The sequence below is a fragment of the Bos indicus genome, chromosome 28 (genome assembly GCF_029378745.1).
Source record: "Bos indicus isolate NIAB-ARS_2022 breed Sahiwal x Tharparkar chromosome 28, NIAB-ARS_B.indTharparkar_mat_pri_1.0, whole genome shotgun sequence".
In the NCBI taxonomy this organism is placed as follows: domain Eukaryota; kingdom Metazoa; phylum Chordata; class Mammalia; order Artiodactyla; family Bovidae; genus Bos; species Bos indicus.
The window spans coordinates 29416730-29436803 of record NC_091787.1 but is presented as its reverse complement, the minus strand read 5'-3'; the positions used below and the strand labels follow the sequence as shown (position 1 = coordinate 29436803).

Genomic DNA, 20074 nt, shown 5'->3' with positions numbered 1-20074 from the left:
GACCCTCAACGACCCCATGGACTGCAACCTTCCAGGCTCCTCCGTCCATGGGATTTTCCAGGCAAGAGTACTGGAGTGGGGTGCCACAAATAGGGCTAGAGTTGTCTAATTGCCCTTTCCCTGGGTCAAATAAAACTCTGATGTAGTTTCCCTTATAGAGCAGGCCTTTATTACAGAGAACACTCTGGACATATTGTAATACAGTTACTTTTCCCTTCTTTCTCCCTAAGATAATTTTTCTTCTGTTTTCACCATAAGAATCTGATGGAACTCCTTGATTTAAATCCCAAGAAAGTATAGAGACTCCCTAAGAGTGGGCATCCAGTTTTTAACTCTCTGGTTAGTTCATTCTCAGTCTCCAGCAGTTTTTCACAATTATCTTTAAAGTGTTTCTACCAGTTAAACTGGCTCTAGTGGCTTCTGACGCCTGTAAGCTAATCTTAGCTATGCTTCTTTGTACTTGCTTGTTTCTCTATATTTCAAGGTGGTGATTTGCCGTATGAACTTAATTCTTAGGTGGATCTAAGAAAAGTCATTGGTTTTTTATTTGAACAGCTTTTTTCTTGTTGTGAAGACAAGAATGACAGCTTTCAAGCTCTTTATGTGTCCAGGGTGACACTGGAAGTCCTACTGGGATTACTTTCACAGTAGAAATAAATGTATTTTGTACTTTGTGCATACTTGTTTGATTATTTCTTTAGAATTAATCGCTAGAAGTAGAATTTCTGGGTCAAGGACTATGAACATTTTAAAGACTTTTGATTCGTATTGTCAAACTGCTCTCAAAAACTATAATTTGCTTCTCCTAGCAATATAGGATAATTATTTTTGGAATTTTATAACTATGAGAAGGTTTTAAAAGTTCACATACCGAATAAGAATTTTTGCATATAAGTATTCGGTTACTTTTAAAGAGAGGAATACTTCATTTTTTTTTCTTCTTCTTTTTTTTTTACGACCCCATGGACTGTAGCCTACCAGGCTCCTCTGTCCATGGGATTTACCAGGCAAGAATACTGGAGTGGGTTGCCATTTCCTTCTCCAGGAATACTTCATTTTAACCTTAATTATACTAACCTCATTTTTGCATATAATGCTAATGGGCTGATTCTTGATTTGCAGCTTTCAGAAACGAATTGCTGATTGCCGATTTTGGCCTGTAGAGATCACAAGGGTTCCTCTGGTTGCTGTGCCCAAAGGGAAATCTGCTAAATTCGAAAAGGTAAATTTGTTCACTTAAAAATAATTGTAGAAGAAATGCTATGTCAGACCCAGCCTGTTACTCTGCTTCTAATTCTGATACCAAAGGAAAATGTGAACCTTGTGGCTGTTCCCTAGGGTAGCCAGCTCATCCTAATTTGCTTAATATTAATAATTTCCCAGTTTTAGTGCTGCAAGTCTCATGTGTCAGGAGACTCCCTTGTTCCTGGCAAATCAGAATGACTGGTAACCCTAGTTCCCTGTTGTCCACTAAAAGTTATTTAGGCTTTATTCTCAGATATCCTATTTCCCTTTAGCCCTCTGTTATAGTTTTACCACAAGTAAAACTATGAAATAGCCTTTGAATACATCAAAAGTAGCTAAATATTGGCTGTATGGTTCAACCTAATACATCTTTCCAAATTTATTTTAGACTGACCTACTTAAAATGTTTTAGCCTGCTAATTTTCATAGGTGTGCTACTACTCTGAAAAGATATAGCTTTGATGAGCCTGGAACAAGTTCTCTACTGTTTTTTGTTTGTTTATGATAAAAATAAATGCATGTGTCCGAATGACTCTATTTCCAATTCATCCCACTGACTATGCCAACAGTTGCTTCCTATCCTGCTGAAGAAGAAAACCAGAGGAAGTAGGTCAATAAATGTCTACTGCAAAAGACCTGTCTTTAAAAAAATTGAAATATAGTTGTTGCACAATATCGTTAGTTTTTCAGGTGTACTATATAATGATTTGACACTTACATACATTATGAAGTGTTCACCATGGTGAGTCTAGTAGCCATCTGTCCCCATGTAAAGTTATTACAGTAATATTGACCACATTCCTTATGTTGTGTATTATTACAGTATATCTCTGTGACGTATATTACATAACTGGTTGTGTGGACCTCTTAATCTCCTTCAGTTGTTTTCTCTCACCCACTCAATCACCGCTCCCTTCGGGCAACTACCCGTTTTTCTCTGTTTTTGTTTTGTTTTATTCTTTCTTTTTGATTCCACATATAAGTGAGATGATGTGGTATTTGTCTTTCTGTGTCTGGCTTATTTCACTTAGCATAATACTTTCTAGATCCATCCATGTTGTCACAAATGGCAAGATTTCTTTTTTATGGCTAAGTAATATTCAAAAGCAGAGACATTACTTTGCCAATAAAGGTCTGTCTAGTCAAGGCTATGGTTTTTCCTGTGGTCATGTTTGGATGTGAGAGTTGGACTGTGAAGAAGGCTGAGCACCGAAGAATTGATGCTTTTGAACTGTGGTGTTGGAGAAGACTCTTGAGAGTCCCTTGGACTGCAAGGAGATCCAACCAGTCCATTCTGAAGGAGATCAGCCCTGGATTTCTTTGGAAGGAATGATGCTAAAGCTGAAACTCCAGTACTTTGGCCACCTCATGTGAAGAGTTGACTCATTGGAAAAGACTCTGATGCTGGGAGAGATTGGGGGCAAGAGGAGAAGGGGACGACAGAGGGTGAGATGGCTGGATGGCATCACTGACTCGATGGACGTGAGTCTGAGTGAACTCCGGGAGTTGGTGATGGACAGGGAGGCCTGGCGTGGTGCGATTCATGGGGTCACAAATAGTTGGACATGAGTGAGCGACTGAACTGAACTGAATATTCCATTGTATATGTGTGTGTATATATACCCACACATACACACACACATATATATATATGCCACATCTTCTTTGTCTTTTTATCTTTTTAAATAAAGGTATATATTTATTTTTGGCTTTGCTGGGTCTTCGTTGCTACATGGGCTTTTCTCTAGCTGCGCTGTGTGGATACTAGGCTCCAGTTGAAGCGCACAAGCTTCTCATTGCACTGCTTGTTGCAGAGCGTGAGCTCTAGAGCGTGTGGGCTTCAGCAGCTGTGGCACGTGGGCACAGTAGTTGTGGCTCCCGGGCTCTGGAGCACAGGCCCAGTAGTTTTGGCACTTGGGCTTAGTTGCCCCGTGGCATGTGGAATCTTCTGTACCAGGGATGGAACCCATGTCTCCTGCTTTGTCAGATGGATTCTTTACTACTGAGCCACCAGGGAAGCCCTTTCTTTATCTATTGATAGATACTTAGGTCACTTCCATATCTATTTTACATAATCCTGTGATGAATATTGAAGTGCATATTTCTTTTCCAGTTAGTGATATTGTTTTCTTCAGGTAAATATGCCAAAGTGAAAATGCTAGATCAGATGGCAGGTATATTTTTAATTTTCTGTGGAACCTCCCTAGCGTTTTCCATAATGGCTCACCAATTTATAATCCCATCAACAGTACATTGTTGTACTGTTGTACTGAGAAGAGACTTCCCTTTTCTCCACATCCTTGCCAGTGCTTATCATCTTTTGATGGCAGCCATTCTGACAGGGGGCTTCCCACATGGCTCACTGGTAAAGAATCTGCCTGCCAAGACAGAAGACACAGGTTCAATCCGTGGGTTGGGAAGATCCTCTGGAGGAGGAAATGGCAACCCACTCTAGTTTCTTTGCCTGGACAGTCCCGTGGACAGAGGACCCTGGTGAGCTACACTCCATGGGGTCACAAAATGCTGGACACGGCTGAGCACACGTGCATGCTTTCTTACAGGTGTGAGATGATGTTTCGTTGTGGTTTTGATTTGCATTCCCCTGATGGTGCTTGATATTGAACATCTTTTCACATACCTGTTGGTCATCTGTATGCCTTCTCTGGAAAAATGCCTATGAACAACTTCTGCCCAGTTTTAAATCCAGGTGTTTGGGTTTTTTTTTTTAGGTTGTGTTGTATGAGTTCTTTGTACTTGTTGGATATTAACCCCGTTTTGAATATATAGTTTGCAAATGTTTTCTCCCATTTAGTAAGTGGCCTTTTTGTTTTGCTCATGGTTTCTTTTCCTATGTAAAAACTTTTTAGATTGATATAGTCCAATTTATTTTTACTTTTGTTTCCCTTGCCTGAGGAGTCATATCCAATAAATACTGCTGCCAAAGAGTGGATTGCCTCTGTTTCTCTCTAGAAGTTTTATGGTTTCAGGTGTTACATTTAAGTCTTTTATCCATTTTGAGTTTAGTCTTGTGTACATTTTGAGAAAGTAGGCCAGCTGATTCTTTTGCTTGTCCAGTTTTCCCATCACCATTTATTGAGGAGGCTGTATTTTTCATTGTGTATTCTTCTTTCCTATGTTATAAATTAATTGACCATATGAGTGTTATTTCTTTACTCTCTATTCTGTTCCATTGATCTATGTGTGTTTTTGTGCCAGTACCATACTGTCTTTATTACCCTAGCTTTGTGCTGCTGCTGCTGCTGTTAAGTCGCTTCAGTCATGTCCGACTCTGTGCGACCCCATAGGCGGCAGCCACCAGGCTCCCCCATCCCTGGGATTCTCCAGGCAAGAACACTGGAGTGGGTTGCCATTTCCTTCTCCAGTGCATGAAAGTGAAAAGTGAAAGTGAAGTCGCTCAGTCGTGTCCGACCCTCAGCGACCTCATGGACTGCGGCCTACCAGGCTCCTCCGTCCATGGGATTTTCCAGGCAAGAGTACTGGAGTGGGGTGCCATTGCCTTCTCCGACTCTAGCTTTGTAGTATAGTTGAAATCAGGGAGCATGATATCTTCAGCTTTGTTCTTCTTTGTTGAGATTGTTTTGGTTATTCAGAGTCTTTTGTGGCTCCTTTTAGAGCCTTTAGAGCCTCCTTTTTCGCAAATTTTAGAATTATTTGTTTTAGTTCTGTGAAAAATGCCCTTGATATTTTGATAGGAATTGCACTGAATCTTTAGTGCCTGGAGAGTAGTATTTTAACAATATTAATTCTTTCAATCATAAGCATGGTATATTTTTACATTTGTTTGTGTCATCTTCAGTTTCTTTCCTTAGTATCTTGTACTTTTCAGAGTACAAGTCTTTTGCTACCGTACTTATATTTATTTCTAGATATTTTATTCTTTTTGATGCATTTTTAAATGGGAGTGTTTTCTTAATTCTTCTTTCTGATAATTCATTGTTAGTATGTAGAAATGCAGTGGATTTCTGATATTGATTTTATATCCTGAAAATTTATTGAATTCATTTATTAGTTCTAGTAGTTTTGGGAGGCATCTTTAGGATTTTCTATATACAATACCATGTCTGCAAACAGTGGCAGCTTTATTACTTCTTCCTTTCCAATTTGGATTCCTTTTTTTTTTTCTTTTTGTTTTCTAAGTGCTGTGCCTAAGACTTCTAATACTATGTTGAATAAAAGTGGTAAGAGTGAGCATCCTTGTCTTGTTCTTGATCTCAGAGGAAATACTTTCAGCTTCTTACATTTGAGGATGATGTTGGCTTTGGATTTCTCATATATGGCCTATATGATGTTGAGATGCATTTCCTCTATACCCACTTTCTTGAGGGTTTTTAATCATAAATGGATGTTGAATTTTATCAAATGCTTTTTCTGCATCTAGTTTGCAAATATGATTTTTATTCTTCAGTTTGTTAATGTAGTATATTGCATTGATTGATTTGTGAATATAAAGCTCCAGGAGTTAGTGATAGAGAGGGAAGTCTGGCTTGCTGCAGTCCATGGGGTCACAAAGAGTTGGACACGACTGAGCAACTGAACTGAACTGAACCCATTCATATATCCCTGTATTAAATCCCAGTTGGTCATAGTGTACAATTCTTTTAATGTATTGTTGAATTTAGTTTCCTGATATTTTGTTGAGGATTTTGAAATTTATATTCATCAGGGATATGATTTCTAAAACAACATAATGCTATCATATGAAGACAGGACTTTAAGTCTAATTTCTGATTATTGTTTTTGTCTTGTTTTCTTTTTTTTTTTTTTGGTTATGCTGCATATTCATTGCTGAGCAAGGGCTTTCTCTAGTTGTGGTGAGTGGGGGTGACTCTGTAGTTGTGGGCTTCTCATTGCAAAGTACAGGCTCTAGGTGTACGGGGTTCAGTAGCTGCAGCACACGGGCTCAATAGTTGTGGCTCATGGGCTTAATTGCTCCATGGCATGTGGGATCTTCCTGGACCAGGGATCAAATCCATGTCCCCTGCATTGGCAGGTGGGTTTTTATCCATTGTATCACCAGGGAAGTCCTTTGATATTGTTATAATCAGCAAAATCAAAGAGATTACTTTTAACGTTGTAGAAATTAAATGTGTTTTCCTTCATTTAATTGATTTTTTCCTTGTAAATGTTTTCTATGGCAAACCATACAACCATTAAAAATTGTGTTAACATATATTTACTGACATGTTCTTCATCTTTGAAATGAGAATGTAGATGAGGTTAGGGTTGACAAATACATGATGGCAGACTGTCATTCATCCACCTTCATCCATGGCAGATATTACTGATCAATCAAAATATTCTTTCCTTTTGAATCCAGATAAGGACGTCGAATCTTTGTCAACACAGTATTCTAAAACACCTCCACTGATATCAGAATTTAAGCACAAGTTAAATCCTGTTTGTCATCACTGGTCCAGATGATTTGTAAGGCTCTTTTCATTTACGTGAACCTGTGAACTAAAGCTAAGGCCACAGTCTGATTTCTGTTAAGCTTTTGTTATTGTTGTTTTTTTGCAAAATTTCATTTTTTTTATTTTCTTTTTTTTAAATATTTTATTTTGTTTTTTAACTTTACAATATTGTATTGGTTCTGCCATATATCAAAATGAATCCACCACAGGTATACATGTGTTCCCCATCCTGAACCTTCCTCCCTCCTCCCTCCCCACACCATCCCTCTGGGTCGTCCCAGTGCCCCAGCCCCAAGCATCCATTATCATGCATCGAACCTGGACTGGTGACTCGTTTCATATATGATATTATACATGTTTCAGTGCCATTCTCCCAAATCATCCCACCCTTTCCCTCTCCCACAGAGTCCAAAAGACTGTTCTATACATCAGTGTCTCTTTTGCTGTCTCGTATACAGGGTTATCGTTACCATCTTTCTAAATTCCATATATATGCGTTAGTATACTGTATTGGTGTTTTTCTTTCTGGCTTACTTCACTCTGTATAATAGGCTCCAGTTTCATCCATCTCATTAGAACTGATTCAAATGTATTCTTTTTAATGGCTGAGTAATACTCCATTGTGTATATGTACCATAGCTTTCTTATCCATTCGACTGCTGATGGACATCTAGGTTGCTTCCATGTCCTGGCTATTGTAAACAGTGCTGCGATGAACATTGGGGTACACGTGTCTCTTTCCCTTCTGGTTTCCTCAGTGTGTATGCCCAGCAGTGGGATTGCTGGATCATAAGGCAATTCTATTTCCAGTTTTTTAAGGAATCTCCACACTGTTCTCCATAGTGGCTGTACTAGTTTGCATTCCCACCAACAGTGTAAGAGGGTTCCCTTTTCTCCACACCCTCTCCAGCATTTATTGCTTGTAGACTTTTGGATCGCAGCCATTCTGACTGGCGTGAAATGGTATCTCATAGTGGTTTTGATTTGCATTTCTCTGATAATGAGTGATGTTGAGCATCTTTTCATGTGTTTGTTAGCCATCTGTATGTCTTCTTTGGAGAAATGTCTATTTAGTTCTTTGGCCCATTTTTTGATTGGGTCTTTTATTTTTCTGGAATTGAGCTGTAGGAGTTGCTTGTATATTTTTGAGATTAGTTGTTTGTCAGTTGCTTCATTTGCTATTATTGCAAAGTTACATTTTGTCCTAAAAAGCAACATGGAGAAATTGACTCTTTGGTTGAATATACATTATTAGAGTATTTGCTGATCAAACTACTATCTTTACTGTTAATTAACACTGTTAATATATATTATCTCAGTGATCATGGTATTATTAAACCCACTTATAAATAAATAAGCAGAGACCCAAGATGTCTATATAACTGGCTCAAATCAAGTAGCATAGCTAGTTCCTAAAGTCAGGTCTTTGCTCTGCTCAGTCAGAGCTCCAGACCTTATGGTACATTACTCTGTAACACTCTAACAGCTATCTGTTTTTATTCCTTTAGACTGATGATGAAGGTCAGTTTTCATTTCATGGTGTGGCTTATGTTAATATGGTGCCATTGCTGTATCCAGGTGTAAAGAAGATTCGGGGAGCTTTTCATGTTTACCCTTACCTAGATAGTACAGTCTATGAAAAGGTAAGAAAAATTAGTATAAAAGTTATCATCCTAATTTATTCTTATATATGTGTTTACTTATATCTTTAGCACACACATCTTTGCAGTTGATATTTGAAAACAAATGATACACTGGGATGTTAAATATAGAGCCTTGAAGTCTTTTGCCCTTGAATCTTAAAAACTTTAGGATAACAAAAAGCCCCAAACTGGAAACAACCCAAATTTCTATCAACAGGTATTCAGAAAAACAAATTATGTGGTATAACCATACAATGGAATACTATTTGGCAATAAAAAGGAATGAACTATTAAACATGCAACATGGATGAATCTCAAATGTATTATGATAAATGAAAGAAACCAGACAAAAGAGAGTGCATACTGTATGATGCCAATGAAATACAGTTATCAGAAAGTAGAAAGCAAATCAGTGGTTGCTTGGGAACAGGGATAGAGGGAAGAATGGATTACAAAAGAAATATGAGAAAAAATTTAGAGATGATGAGAATATTGGTTATTCTGACTGATGAAATCATATACTTTAAATATGTAGTTTATATTGAAAAGCAGAGACATTACTTTGCCAACAAAGGTCCATTTAGTCCAGGCTATGGTTTTTCCAGTGGTCATGTATGGATATGAGAGTTGGACTATAAAGAAAGCTTAGTGCCGAAGAACTGATGCTTTTGAACTGTGGTGTTGGAGAAGACCCTTGAGAGTCCCTGGCACTGCAAGGAGATTCAGCCAGTCCATCCTAAAGGAGATCAGTCCTGGGTGTTCATTGGAAGGACTGATGCTGAAGCTGAAACTCCAGTACTTTGGCCACCGGATGGGAAGAGCTAACTCATCTGAAAAGACCCTAATGCTGGGAAAGATTGAGGGCAGAAGGGGACAACAGAGGATGAGATGGTTAGATGGCATCACCGACTGAATGGACATGGGTTTGGGTGAACTCTGGGAGTTGTTGATGGACAGGGAGGCCTGACATGCTACAATCCATGAGGTCTCAAAGAGTTGGACACGACTAAGCGACTGAACTGAACTGATACAGGCATGAGTGCGTGTGTAGTCACTCAGTCAGATCTGACTCTTTGGTACCCTTTGGACTGTAGCTCACCAGGCTTCTCAGTTCATGGGCTTCTCCAGGCAAGAATACTGGAATGGTTTGCCTTGTCCTGCTCCAGGGGATCTTCCAAACCCAGGAATCGAACCACGTCTCCTGTGTCTCTTGCATTGGCAGGCAGATTCTTTACCCACTGAGCCACTGGGGAAGCCTTATATCAATCAGAATATTCTTTCCTTTTGAACCCATCCTTTTGAGTCCAGATAAGGACGTAGAATCTTTGTCAACACAGTATTCTAAAACATCTCCACTAAAATCAGAATTTAAGCATAAGTTCAGAGAAGGCAATGGCACCCCACTCCAGTACTCCTGCCTGGAAAATCCCATGGATGGAGGAGCCTGGTGGGCTGCAGTCCATGGGGTCACTGAGGGTCGGACACGACTGAGGGACTTCACTTTCACTTTTCACTTTCATGCATTGGAGAAGGAAATGGCAACCCACTCCAGTGTTCTGGCCTGGAGAATCCCAGGGACGGGGGAGCCTGGTGGGCTGCCGTCTATGGGGTCACACAGAGTCGGACACGACTGAAGTGACTTAGCAGCAGCAGCAGCATAAGTTAAATCCTGTTTGTCATCACTGGTCCAGATGATTTTATAGGCATACCTTATTTTATGGTACTTTGCTTTATCATTCTTCACAGATGTTGTATTTTCTTTTTACAAATTGAAGGTTGGTAGTAACCCTGAGATGAGCAAGTCTGTGGGTGATATTTTTCAGCCGCATTTGCTCACTTTGTGTCTCTCTCTCACGTTTTGTTAATTCTCACAGTATTTCAAACATTATTGTTTTATTTGTTATAGTGATCTGTGTTGTTCCTAATCTAATCATTTTGGCCTTTTTTTAAGTGAAGAAGTATTTTTAAATTAAGATCTGTACATTGGTTTTTGAGACATTGCTATTTTACACTTAATAGATTACAGTATAGTGTAAACATAGCTTTTATTTGCATTGAGAAACCAAAAAATCCATGTCTTGCTTTACTGCAATATTTGCTTTATTGATGTAGTCTGGAACCAACCTGCAGTATCTCTAAAGTAAGCCTATATTTCAATTTACCTCAATAAAGTTGGATACAAAATCTTTAGAATAATGCAAGAAGTCTATTGTGTTCAGTATGCGAAAATTTAAATCCATATACTGATTAATGAGCTATAATATGGTTCTTGCAATTTTCAGATGTTAAAATTTAAATTATTTATTTAAGAGAAAAATCAGTTTTATCATGTTGCTTCTTAGGAGAAAGTGCACCTTTATAAAAATCAATAATAATAAAAACACATTACTATTTCATCATCATTAGGACAGCTATTACTCAATAATAGAGTCATGAAAGACCCATCATCTCTATTTGAAAACCAAATGAGTAATAAACTCTGTATAAGTATCCTTTGAATCAGAAGTCAGGTTTATAGGGATGTGTCTGAAATAAATAATAGGATCAAAGCCCTTATATTCATGAAAACTTTTGGGGATCAATAATAGCAAAACTAAACTTAAGATTAAATGTCTAATAATACAGGATGGATTAATAGATTTTTGTAAATAAAAATGGTGGGACTTGCACCCATTAAAAAGGTAAGCATCATGGCTTCCCTGGTGGTCCAGTGGTTAAAGAATCCACCTTGCAACACGGGACATGGGTTCAATCCTTGGTTCGGGAAGGTCTCGTATACTGCAGGGAAACTAAGTCTGTGCATCACAACTGCTGAAGCCTACTTGCCTAGAGCCTGGGCTCTGCAACAAGAGAAGCCACCATAATGCAAAGCTTGGCCCCTCAACTAGAGAGCAGCCCCCATGCTCCACAATTAGATAAAGCCCAGTACAAAAGTGAAGACCCAGTGCAGCAAGAAAAAAAAGTAATGAAGTATATATACTTAGGAAATAAAAATTTTTAAAAAGATAAACATTAATGCTTTGTAGATAATTAAATGCAAAAAAGAAAGCAAAAATTTTGCATATAGCATGCTGCTGCTGCTGCTGCTAAGTCGCTTCAGTCATGTCCGACTCTGTGCAACCCCATAGGCTCCCCGTCCCTGGGATTCTCCAGGCAAGAGTACTGGAGTGGGGTGCCACTGCCTTCTCCGATAAAAGATTTAGATTGCCAAAAAATAAAAATCTTCTATACATAGAAGAAACCATCACAAACCAAATTACAGTGTACCTAAAAAATCAGGGAAAATGTTTGAGTATGTATCAGAACGATGACTATTATTCCTAAAATATAAACTACTTTATCCTACCAGTCGTTTCAAGGTGTTTTGGGTGAATCTGAGGGAAACAGAATATCATAATCAAAAGGTTATAGGCTTTGATGTCAGGCAGTTTCTAGATTGAATTCTGGAACTTCCAGACTAGCTGCTATTTACTGACTCTGGGCAAGTAACTAAATTTCTCTCAACTTTATGCATTAGTAAAATGGAGACAGTACTTGTTTCCTATCATTGTTTTACATATTAAAAGAGATAAAATATGTAAAGCACTAGAGATACAGTTGACACACAGACATTTTTATTTATTACTTTTATTATATGCATGTGAAGAAGATTATTCAAATTATTCTTAGGAAAAACTTAAAAAACTTGAACAGATACATGTGATAGTCTGTTAAATGAAAAAGGATGTAAAACTACATCCACTGTGATCACAACTTTTTATAAATACATAATCATAATTTTTTAAATATATGAAAAATACTTGAATCACTTCTGGCTATGTCTGAGTGACAAGGCAGTCAAAGTATTTTCTCCCCCTAGAAGCAACTATAAAGCTCAACCCATTGACAAAATGCCATTTCAGCACTCTGGAAATTGACCAAAGATATCAACAAACTGAGAAGTATTAATGCATGAAAAACTGTGGAGTTTGAGGCATTCTTGCCAACATCTGCTTCTAAACCACCTCCTCCTCCCTTTACTCTGAAAGTGAAAGTCACTCAGTTGTGTCTGACTCTTTACGACCCCATGGACTGTAGCATGCCTGGCTTCCCTGTCCTTTACTCTCTCCTGGAATTTGCTCAAACTCATGTCCATTGAGTCAGTGATGCCATCCAACCATCTCACCCTCTGTCATCCCCTTCTCTTTTTGCCTTCAATCTTTCCCAGAATCAGGGTCTTTTCCAATGAATCAGCTCTTCACATCAGGTGGCCAATGTATTGGAGCTTCATCTTCAGCATCAGTCCTTCCAATGAATATTCAGGGTTGATTTCCTTTAGGATTGACTTGTTTAATCTCCTTACTGTCCATGGGACTTTCAAACGTCTTCTCTAGCACCACATTTTGAAAGCATTACATAGATATAACTTATATACGATAATAGTAGCATAAAGGATGGAGAATAGAATGGAGCTGTAGTACAGTAAAGTTTCTGTTTTTACAAGAATTAAGTTAGGCTCAATGTGCAATAGATTGTGATTAGTTCAGATGCATACTGTGATCTCTAAAGCAACCACTAAAAAAAGTATGTGTGTAGGTACCATACACATGGAAAGATCCCCTAGAGGAGGGCATGGCAACCCACTCCAGTATTCTTGCCTGGAGAATCCCATGGACAGAGAGGAGCCTGGTGGGCTACAGTCAGTAGGGTCGTAAAGAGTTGGACATGACTGAGCGACTTAGTACTCACTCACTCACCATACACATGCATAAAAGTATATATATATATATATATGTATTTAATATTAAAAGAAGGCACTTAAAGGAGGAACAGAGGAGCAAAAAAGACAAGATATATAGAACACAAATAGAAAAATGTCAAATATAAATGTAAATATTTTAATAACACATGTGAGTAGTCTAAATACACCAATGAAAAGAAAGAGGTTATGAGACTGGATTTTTAAAAAATGTTGGGATTTGAGAAATCAAATATATGATACCACTTATGTGTGGAATCTAAAAAATAATACAAATGAATTCATATACAAAACATAAACCTACTCAGATTTAGAAAATAAACTTGTGTTTACCAAAGGGGAAAGAAAGTGAGGGGAGGGATAAATTAGGAGTATGAAATTAACAAACTACTGTACATAAAATAGATAAGCAACAAGGACTTACTTCAGAACACAAGGAATTGTTTTCAATAACTTGTAGTAACCTATAATGTAAGATAATCTGAAAGATATGTGTAACTGAGTCACTTTTCTGTATACCTGAAACTGAAAACTGTAAATCAACTATATTTCAATAGAAAATCAAGATTCAATGATATGCTACCTACAACAAATACGTTTTGATTCAAAGACACATAAGTTGAAGTAAAAGGATGGAAAAGATAAACTCTGCAAATAGAAACAGAGCTAAGTGGCTATATTTATATCAGATAAAATAGACTTCAAGATGAATAATATTATTACAGATATAGTGTGGCATGTCAATTAATCAGGAAGATGAGATTTATAAATTATAGATTATTATATATAATACATGTGTAAATAATAAATGTACATACATATATACTAACAGCAGAACCTCATTATGCATGAAGCCAAACTCAACAGAATTGAAAGAGGTAATAGGCAGTTTGGCAGTTAACATTTAGAAATTTCAATATTCTACTCTTAATACTTGGTAGAACAACTATTTAGAAAATTTTTGTTAAACGTAATTAATTTATGTTTAATAATTGTTTATAATTAATAATTTAATAAACAAAATTACTTTAATATAGAAAATCTGCATTAAATATAACCATAATCTATATTAAACTTACCATATGTGTGTATGTGTGTGTGCTCAGTCATGTCTTTGCACCCCTATGGACTGTAGCCCACCAGTCTCCTTTGTCCATGGGATTTTCCTAGCAAGAATACTGGAGTGGGTTTCCATTTCCTCTTCCAGGGGATCTTCCCAACCCAGGGATTGAACCCATATCTCCTGTACTGCAGGCGGATTCTTTACTGCTGAGCCACCTGGGATTCTCCAAATTTACCATGTGAAGTGAAGTGAAAGTCACTCAGTCATGTTCTGTCTTTTTGCAACCCCATGATCTGTCCATGGAATTCTCTAAACAAGAATACTGGAGTGGGTAACCATTCCCTTCTCCTAGGGATCTTTCCAAACTTACCATACAACCCAGCAAATCATTCCTAGGAACCTACCAAGAGAACTGAAAACTCGCTTTTACATAAAGACATGTATATGGATGTTGATAGCATTATTCATAATAGCTAAAAAGTCACAGCAGTCCAAATGCCCACAACTAGTGAATCAATAAGCAAATTATGGCACATCTATACTAGGGAATCAGTTCAGTTCAGTCGCTCAGTCATGTCCGACTCTTTGAGACCCCATGGATTGCAGCACGACAGGCCTCCCTGTCCATCAACAACTCCCGGAGCCTACCCAAACTCATGTCCATTGAGTCGGTGATGCCATCCAACCATCTCATCCTCTGTCGTCCCCTTCTCCTGCCCTTGATCTTTCCCAGCATCAGGTTCTTTTCCAGTGAGTCAGCTCTTTGCATCAGGTGGCCAAAGTATTGTTGTTTCAGCTTCAGCATCAGTCCTTCCAACGAACACCCAGGACTGATCTCCCTTAGGATGGACTGGTTGGATCCCTTTGCAGTCCAAGGGACTCTCACGAGTCTTCTCTAACACAACAGTTCAAAAGCATCAATTCTTCGGCACTCAGCTTTCTGTGTAGTCCAACTCTCAACATCCATACATGACTGCTGGAAAAACCATAGCCTTGACTAGATGGACCTTTGTTGACAAAGTAATGTCTCTGCTTTTTAACATGCTGTCTAGGTTGGTCATAACTTTCCTTCCAAGGAATACTAGGGAATACTATTTAACAATAAAAAGGAATGAACTACAATTAATGTAATATGCCAAAATCATTGAATTTTATTTTTCCAGAGCAAAACTGGAAGAATTCATTTCCTTGTCTCTTTTGGACTTGCTGCTGAAACAGAACCTTATTTCGCCTTTATTGATCGTCTGCTCCATTCTGAAGCTTGCTTAGATGTTGCCCAGTGAATTCCATTTTTAATATTCATGGGCTAGCAGTCTTTAGTACCATCCCCCTAGCCTAAACAGAAAAGATCCAAAATTGTAAATGCTTCATTCTGTTTCAACCAAGCAGAAAAACAGATTCTCATAGGAAGATGCTGTTTAGACCTGGAAAGCAGATTTTTTTCTCCCCCAAATCATGGAATTTTGACTGTACTTTAAATGGGTAAATTGTATGGACAACAGAACAACAAAGCTGTTTTTAAAAAGGAATGAACTACTGATACATGCTGTAACATTGATAAGCCTCAAAAACATTATGCTGAGTGAAAGGAGACATAAATGACTGCATGTTGTGTAATACCTCTTACATGAAATGTTCTCTTCCAGATGTTAACATTTGGAAAAATCTGCATCTTAGAATATATGAAATACAGCAATTATGGTAGAGGTGGCAGGGTTGTGAATAGTATTTAGTATTCATAATTTCTCTTTAATATTGCCATACTATTTTTAGCAGGTTTATTAAGGTATAGCTGACATATAAATTGCATATATCTAAAGTGTACAATGTAAAACTTCTAATGTAGGTTTGCATATGTGAAACTATTACCACAATCATGAACTGAAAATATCCATTATCCTCATCTGTTACCCTTCTCTCCCTCCTCTGTCCGCTCCTCCCCGCTTTTTGGGGGGAGGGCAGTCTTATTTCTTTCATTTATCATAAATTACATTTAGATTCATCCTTGTTGTTTAATTATAAAGATTATTTTTAGATTCTTTTCTAGTTATTTATCTATAGTTTGAATTTCCCCTTGCATAGTTTTACTTTAAACTTGTACTATTCTTCCAACTATAAGTGATAAGCCAGTAGTTTTTAGATAGATAATATTTCTTGTACAGAAATAAATTCTATCGCTTAAAGTTAATCTGAAACTATGTGTCAAAGTTTAAACACTTTGTGGTACCAAGTTATGAGAAACCAAAACAAGTGAGTTTGAAATTTCTCTTAAATTTCAAACCCTAGTTTAAAAACTAGGATAGGCAGCTAATTTTCTATGAATGGTTTTATCAGTTCAACCTGTATGGCAAGGCAATTAAGCTTTTTTGCTTCTATTTATCTCTGATTGTACTATACTAAAATTATCTGGAAAACTAAATGATGTTAAAGAATAATGTGCTCAGAAGTTCCTCCACCCTTATACATAGTGAAATCAGCAAGAGAAAAACAATATACTGTACTAATGTATATATATGGAATCTAGAAAAATAATATTGATGAACAGCAGGGAAGGAAAAGAGACACAGATGTAGAGAATGGTCTTGTGAACACAGGGGAGGGAGGGAGTGGGAGAAATGGGGACAGTAGCCTACGGGGTCGCACAGAGTCAGACACGACGGAAGTGACTTGGCAGCAGCAGCAGCAGCAGCAGCATATACACGCCATCCGGTGTAGGAGGGATAGCTGGTGAAAAGTTGCTGTGTAGGACAGGGAGCCTAGTCTGGTGCTCGTGATGACCTGGAGGGGTGGGATGGGGGAAGGAAGGAGACTAAGGAGGGAAGGGGCATGTATATAATTATGGCTAATCTGTGTTGTTATATGGCAGAAACCAACACAACATTGTAAAATTTTTAAAAACTCAATAAGAACAATATAAAGTTGTTTTTTTTTTTTAAGTTTGTTTCATTTGCCTGTGAGTAATTACATTTTTTGTTTGTTTCTTTTCAGACCAAGTGTTTATTTAGCTTGTTCCGGGATACTGGCCATAATTTGATTCAGAATAATAAAGTAGGCGGAATTAATTCTCCAGTGTCTAAACCAGTTGTTTCTAAGAACCTGAAAGAGGATAAAACAGTCAAAGAAAAGGATATGGAAGGAAAGCCTAGGCCTGGGGATGTGGTAGGTTGTCGAGAAGTTGATGATTTTGCTGGTTTTGTTACTTTCCAGAGGCTTGCATTGGTTTCTATTTTGATGAATTGCTTCATTTTAATTGACATTTTGATACAACATAATGGTCCTTGCTCCTGCTGTTGTGGAGACCATGTAAGAATTGAATTTTTGATGTGTGCTTATTTTGTTTCAGCAAGCACCTAGTATAAAATCTCAGAGCTCAGATACTCCTTTGGAAATGGAACCCTCCCTTTGCAACAATCCAGAAGGACAGGTAACTGCATGAAGAGTTAGAAAATTAAGTTTGAATCCATCAGTCCTTTACTAAGCAGGATTGTATCATATAGTGGAAAATGCTCAGGAAAATTCATTTTCTGAGTAACCATCCCATATTTGCCATGACTAGCTTATGACCTTGAGTAAGGTCATGTCTTTGTCTTGTTGAGACTCTAAAATGAGTGGATAACAGATTAATTTCAAGGTCCTTCCTAGCATTAAAAAATCATGTCTCATTAATTATGCTTATTAAGCCCTATTAGGGATGTAGAGATACATCATGTACAGCATTTATTCATATGCTCTCAACACTCTGGTGGGCAAAACAGATTGGTATGTAACTAAGTGTGAGACAGACCCTTGATGACCGCTGTAGCAGAGGCACAAATGAAAGCGCTGTGTGGGCTCAGGAGTCAGAGGAGGCAGTCTCAGAAGTCTTCAGGAAGGGGTGGCATCCAAGCCAAGTAGTGAAAGATAAAGAGAACCCTCTGCCAAATGGAGACGGAAGGAGAAGAATTTCAGGATCAGAGAATAACTTGAGTCAAGACACAAAGAAGGTAGCAGAACTCAGGGTATGTCAATTAATTCAGTGTATGATATAGAGAAATGACAACCCACTCCAGTATTCTTGCCTGGAGAATCCCATGAACAGAGGAGCCTAGCAGGCTACAGTCCATGGGGTTGCAAGAGTCGGATACGACTTGACGACTACACCACCACCACCACCACCACCATGATACAGAGAAATGAAAAGAAAGTAATGGCTCTAGAAGGAGGTGATAAAGAAGAGAGAGATTGAGTTGGGGTTTAGAAATGCTTTGAAAGGCTTGCTGAAAAGTGTGGGTTTCATTCTGTGGATGATGAGGGACTGTTAAGCCTTGTCTCAGAAATGCACATTTAAGTTTTTAAGTCATGTAGAAATAATACCTCATGAGTGTGTCAGGGCAATACTCTTGCCAGGATATAGAAAAAAGAGACTGAAGTTGTGGTAGGGGATTCAGACGTCGGTGTATAGGTTTTTCCTATAGTACAGGTGAGTGTTAATGACAGTTTAATCTAGGGACAGGGTTGTAGTAAAGAAAGTAAAAAACTCGCAGAGGCAAGGTATGAAATTTGAAAGCTTTGGGTGTTGAGGAATAAAATTAAAGCTAACTTGGGTTTCAAGCCTCACTTTCTGGAAAGATGACAGAATCATTAGAGAAAAATAAAGATAGTGGTTATTATAGGGGAATGATAAGTTCAGTTTTGGACCTGATATATTTAGGATGCTGGCAAAAATCTAGGTAGAAATGTCCTAGGTTGAAGTTGATAGATGGTACTTAGAAGGGTGTGGGTGGGAATGTCAGAAGGTTATGATATTATTTCTGCAAGACTCCTGAAAGATGTTTGCTAGAAGATAGAATGACACTCACTTAAAAGAATTTTAAGAATGATATTGAACAAATTAAACAAGACTTCAGCTGGGGTAGATGTTTTCAAGAGTAAAATTGAAAACCTTTTTCTGCAAGAGATAACCACTGCCACTATTTTTTAAAAATATTTATTTATTTATTTACTTATGGCTGCCCTAGGTGTTCGTGGCTGTGCTTGGGGCTTTCTCTAGTTATGGCAAGCTGGGGTTTCTCTTCGTTGTGGTGTGCAGGCTTCTCCTTGCAGAGGCTTCTCTTGTTGTGTAGTAAGGGCTCTAGGCACACTGGCTCCAGTCATTGCAGTACTCAGGCTCAGTAATTACGGTGCATGGGCTTAGTTGCCCTTCTGCATATGGGATCATTCCAGACCTGGGGTCAAACCTATGCCCACTGCATTGGCAGTCGGATCCTTAACCACTGGACCACCAGGGAAGCCCCCCCCCCATTACTATCTTTCTTTCCAGTTATTTTTCTATCTAAAAAATATTTTAAGTCGTAATCACACTTGCTTGCTTGCTTGCTAAGTCACTTCAGTCGTGTCCTACTTTGCGTGACCCCAGAGATGGCAGCCCACCAGGCTCCCCTGTCCCTGGGATTCTCCAGGCAAGAACACTGGAGTGGGTTGCCATTTCCTTCTCCAATGCAGGAAAGTAAAAAGTGAAAGTGAAGTCACTCAGTTGTGTCCGACCCTCAGCGACCCCATGGACTGCAGCCTACCAGGCTCCTCCGTCCATGGGATTTTCCAGGCAAGAGTACTGGAGTGGGTTGCCATTGCCTTCTCCGCATAATCACACTATATATAGTTAAATATACAATTTTCTCATTTATATTGTGAGCATTATAGTACTAAAATTTTTTCATGAATATGTATTTTCCTGGAAAGAATAAATTAGAGAAAAATGTCTTTGCAGCAATATGTAGAAGCAGGGACTTACATTGTGTTGGAGATTGAACTGGACAAAGCCTTGGTTCCGAAGAGAATGCCAGAGGAACTAGCCAGAAGGTGTGTGCCGATGGTTCTTATACCTGTTTTGCAAGACAATTTAGGTGACTTCCTTTAAGTCGTTTTGTCCACATAAATGTAATTTTTCTTGGGTTAAGCAGCAGACAGTTTTCTG

At 38.2% G+C, this 20074-nt stretch overlaps 1 protein-coding gene across 2 annotated transcripts in view; it reads left to right on the top strand.

Annotated features, from left to right (window-relative positions):
* The window catches only part of CFAP70 (cilia and flagella associated protein 70), an 82259-nt gene that overhangs the window by 21269 nt on the left and 40916 nt on the right, over positions 1–20074 (top strand). For both annotated transcript variants that reach the window (XM_019953771.2, XM_070781927.1), the window contains exons 9-13: positions 1123–1222; positions 8186–8320; positions 17110–17280; positions 17465–17545; positions 19868–19959. In XM_019953771.2, the coding sequence (XP_019809330.2) occupies positions 1123–1222; positions 8186–8320; positions 17110–17280; positions 17465–17545; positions 19868–19959 (579 nt within the window). The remainder of the gene's footprint in view (positions 1–1122; positions 1223–8185; positions 8321–17109; positions 17281–17464; positions 17546–19867; positions 19960–20074) is intronic.